Source organism: Chaetura pelagica, unplaced genomic scaffold (assembly GCF_000747805.2).
Source record: "Chaetura pelagica isolate M959 unplaced genomic scaffold, ChaPel_1.0 scaffold758, whole genome shotgun sequence".
Classification (NCBI taxonomy): Eukaryota; Metazoa; Chordata; class Aves; order Apodiformes; family Apodidae; genus Chaetura; species Chaetura pelagica.
The window spans coordinates 387,076-391,566 of NW_009954187.1; the positions used below are offsets into that span (position 1 = coordinate 387,076).

General features: G+C 42.8%; 1 protein-coding gene across 1 annotated transcript in view; it reads right to left on the reverse strand.

Moving 5' to 3' along the window:
- UNC13B (unc-13 homolog B (C. elegans)) overlaps nt 1-3,340 on the reverse strand; it is a gene marked incomplete at its 5' end in the record, with an annotated part of 192,386 nt that extends 189,046 nt beyond the window's left edge. Inside the window, 2 exons of the mRNA XM_010003047.1 lie at nt 1,126-1,225; nt 3,311-3,340. Of these exons, the coding sequence (XP_010001349.1) occupies nt 1,126-1,225; nt 3,311-3,340 (130 nt within the window). The remainder of the gene's footprint in view (nt 1-1,125; nt 1,226-3,310) is intronic.
- Nucleotides 3,341-4,491: the final 1,151 nt, after the last annotated feature.

The window sequence follows — 4,491 nt, forward strand, 5'->3', positions numbered from 1 at the left end:
CTATCTCCCCCCTCCCAGCAGTGCAGCAGAATAGGGAATGGGGGTTGTAGTCAGTTTACCACACAGTCTCTGCCACTCCTTCCTCCTCAAGGGGAGGACTCCTCACACCATTCCCTCACTCCAGCATGAGTTCTCTCCCATGGGAGATGGGCTTTCATGAACTTCTCCAATGCAAGGCTTTCCCACAGCCTGCAGTTCTTCATTAACTGCTCCAGCATGGGTCCACCACAGGGCCACAGCAAACCTGCTGCAGCATGGGCTCCTCTCTGCACGGGGCCACAGGTCCTGCAAGTAGCCTGCTCTAGGCTTCCCACAGAGTCACAGCCTCCTTTGGGCATTCAAATACTCTGGCATGTGGTCCTCCATGGGCTGCAGGTGCCTATCTGCTCCACCATTAACCTCCACAGGTTGCACAGACAGCCTGCCTCACCATGGTCTTCACCATGGGCTGCAGGGGAATCTCTGATCCAGAGGCTGAAGCACCTCCTCCCTCTCCTTCACCAACCTTGGTCTCTGCAGAGTTGTCTCCCCTATTCTCACTCTCTCTCCAGCTGCAGTTGCTATTGCACGGCAACTTTTTCTCCTTCTTAAATACATTATCCCAGAGGTCTTACCACCATCTTAATGGCCTCAGCCTTGGTCAATGGCAGGTCCGTTTTTGAGCTGGCTGGCAGTGGTTCTATCAAACCAGAGGAAGCTCTCAGGAGCTTCTCACAGAAGCCATCCCTTTGGCTCCACCACTATGAAACCCTTGCCACACAAACCAAATACAGTCTGCTCATCTCCAGCTTAACTGCAGCAGGTGCTCATGCCTGGCCATAGACCACATCAATCCAGACCAAACCCACAAACAGGAAGCCAGGCAACCTGGTACTATTAAAAGGACACAGGCTACTCCAGCCAGTCTGTGACACCAGCAGAGACAATCTTCCAACACACACCTCCTTCAGCACAGGTCAGTGTGTACAACAGAAAAGCAAATTATTTAGGTTGTCACCAGTCTCATGCATTTCACCTACTTCAGTATTCCAATCTATACAACACCAACAGCAGCTCCATATAAACCCCAGTGGTGTGGAAGGACACAACAAGAAGCACCTCATTGCTGCACAACACTGTACTTACAACATAAAGTCCTGTTCCCAGCAGGGCTGGTCACCTCGCACAGCTACTGTCGTGCTCTTCACATTTTGAACCTTCAAGGTCACATATGTATTGAATTTATCTGGGGAACAAGAGGCAAAAAGTTATCTCCTTCAGTACATCCTTTCATCGTACAAGGGTTAACATTTCAAAGTTTTCAATTTATATCTTGCACCCCAGGGGGGACCCAAAGCAAAAAGCCCATTTTGGAAGACATCACTGGGATAAGGAGCCAAATGTTCAAGACATTTTTCACCTGCAATCAAATTTTAATTCACAGGTTTTCAGGAATTCATCAACAAACAAAAACAGGCAACTAAGCACTCGCAATAAGTCAGGGACAAAGTGTGAAATCCTGAAGAACACAGACACTTTGTAAGATGTTGCTTACTGGAATGCAGATGAGAGGAAGAGAAGAGAGCCTGAAGGAACAGGGCCCACCATGCAGTGTAAAAGACAAACTTGCAAAACATACAATCAAGAGGCAATTGGACTGATCATATTATCTCCTCCCTTCTCATCCAACTGCTCTCCTAGTTCCAACCTGGTTTTCCACCCACAAGTATACAAAGAACCAGACCAGTTTGGGACAGAAATAAAACAGTAATTTTCACTAAATGAGCTGTATTGCACAAGCCAGCTAACCAAAACCAACACATTACACTGACATTTGATAAGACAGGCTTTGTTAAGATGTTTTGGTTTTTATTTAAGTCTGAAAAAAAAGCCTGGAATGACATTTTTCCTAGTTGCTGCTCTTTGCTAATAAAACCAAAGGTAGCCAAGCACAGACACATACAAAGTTTTAATATTAGCATCTGAAAATGAACAAACTCCCTTTTAAGGGGCGTTACCACCTCAGACCTGTCTATCAGTTTCATCAAGTCTGGAACAAGACAAATGCTAAGCATCTAGAAAGCAGTGTATGTATTTTAATACTTCAGTGTTCTGCTGCATTTATTCCCAGCAGAAGTTAGATCATGGTCCATTTCAATACTGCCAAAAGCTATATGCATCCTTGCTGTGGGCTACTATAGCATGTCCCAGCATTTAGCTTCATTACCCTAACAGAAAGGGAGGAAAGGGAAACTACATGATCCAGAAGTTCAGGAAGAAGCGGAGAAGTCAGATTCCCTCGTGCTCAAGTTCCACCACTTGCATTATCCAAGGACATCAGGCTTGTTAATAAAACCATATACTTCACTTAAGTCAAATCTGTATTACTGGACAAATACATTGCAGCCATGAACAGGCTTCTTGATTACAGAGGGGGTAAAATACACTTAAACTCCCTTCCAGACTGGCTACTCAAACCTTCCTTCCCTGGTAATTCAAGATTGATCCACACACAGATCTTGACCTGGCACAGAGTATGGACAAGGAGACCTGGAGAACTTTCAGCTATAACCTGAGGATGGCTGTATGAAGACAATAAAGCTGAACAACTAAGTCATGAATATGGGTAAGTTATTGCTCCAGCTCTAAACACTTCACTAGGTGTTATTCCAGAAGAAAACTGCTTATTCTTTTGTAAACTGTGCATCAAGTTTCATTAAATAAATTTTCTATTTTCTTGCTAAGGAATTCCTTGCTACCTACTGAACCACTGTGAAACAGTTACCTACACTGTAAACTGAGTGTCACCAGCTCTGTTTATATTTTACATTGCAGACACAAAATCTGGCAGATGGGATTTCAATCCCAAGCACAGCCATTATGGAATGCCACATAACACGATGAATCACTTCTGTGGTACCATCCAGCAACAACAATCAGGATCAAGGAGGCACTGAACTCATACAGACACACACCAGTTCTGCTCAGTGGACGTTTTCAGATCCTATTTTTAACAGTGACAGAGAAATGATGAGAGAAAAGGACAGGGTGGGGTTGAAAGGGATGACAGCAGAGGAACATCTTTCCTCATCCATCATCTGTTCAGATCAGGTAAGCAAGTAGAAGTTTCTCAGCACTATGACACCAAGTCACACCCTCAAGCCTTCTACTAACTCAGGCTGCCTGGACTCTGGAGGCAGCTTTTGTCACTTCTAAGAAGAACATGCAGGAGCATAGAGCAGGTAGATAAAAACTAGAGAGAGGAGCATGAGCCAGGAGTGAGAGAGCAGGTGTCACCATTGCTGCAAACAAGCAGCAGAGAATGGCTTACCTGGTGGTCCTTGGAGTTTAGCTTTTTTTACTGTAAAGAGAAAAAAAAAAGCAAAAAAAAAGCTGTTAGTGATTTTGTTCTCCTACAGTTTCATTTGAGTCAAAGAATCATGAAGCTGTAAATCCTCATTCATTCCAACAGCTTAGCAAACTTGGAGGCAAAACCTCTTCCGTATTCTTTATCCCCCTCTAAATCAATGCATTTTAAAAAAAATAATCACAGGTTTAATAATGAGAAAGCAACATGATATGGCTAACAAAAAGAGATTTCAAAACCAGTCCTTTGCAACCAGAGGTTATTGCTGCTTAGTAAGACGTTATTTCAAACCACCTCACTGACAAAGTTACAGGCACTTTAGAAGAAATAAACATTTATTTAGAAACAAAGAATCTCTCCTTAACAGTGTAGAGGAGACTTTCAACCACAAGTTGAAAATAATCAAGCCTGAATAACAGATCTATAGTATATCTGTAAATCAGATTAACTAGCTATGACAAACAAGCAGCAGACTAAACTCGAATGTCACTTTTCCAAGCTCTCATCTGCTAATTTAATTCCAGGACATTACTTAACAAAAACAATGGTTAGAACATAAAACAGCACTGGCTTTTATCTCACCCGATGGAAAAGATCGATGTCTACCTTGGGGAGATTACGTTGACATTTCTTTTTGGCAAGCTCATATCCTCACTGGTATTAAGTAGAAGCATTAACAGAAGACGTATTTAGGCTTCAGCTAGTTTTCCCAGTAGAAAACTAACAGTAGGGAGAAAACACGTTTAGGAAGCAAGATACACCTAAGAGCAAAAAGCTTTGAAAACTGGCATATTGAAGTTACCTCCAGACAGGGTACCCAACACTTACTAAAGGCTCACAGATACTGACTTCCAAGATAAATGTTCTAGAAAAGAACACTAAAAATTAAAATAAAATAAAATTCCTTACACAGCTACATGCACAGAGGTGCACTGCAGTGTGATACCAGAGGCATCTCAAACAGAAGTTAGAAGAGCTGTAGCTTTTACCTACTCTGCCATGGCCCAAGAACCTTTAGGTCCAATATAAATAAAAGCTTAATTTTCTCACAGATTCAGGGCCTGTGAGAAATGCCTGAAGCATTCCTGATGCTAAATGTAATGATGCAAGCAAAACATGCAATGGTGGGGACCAGTGTTCCTGCT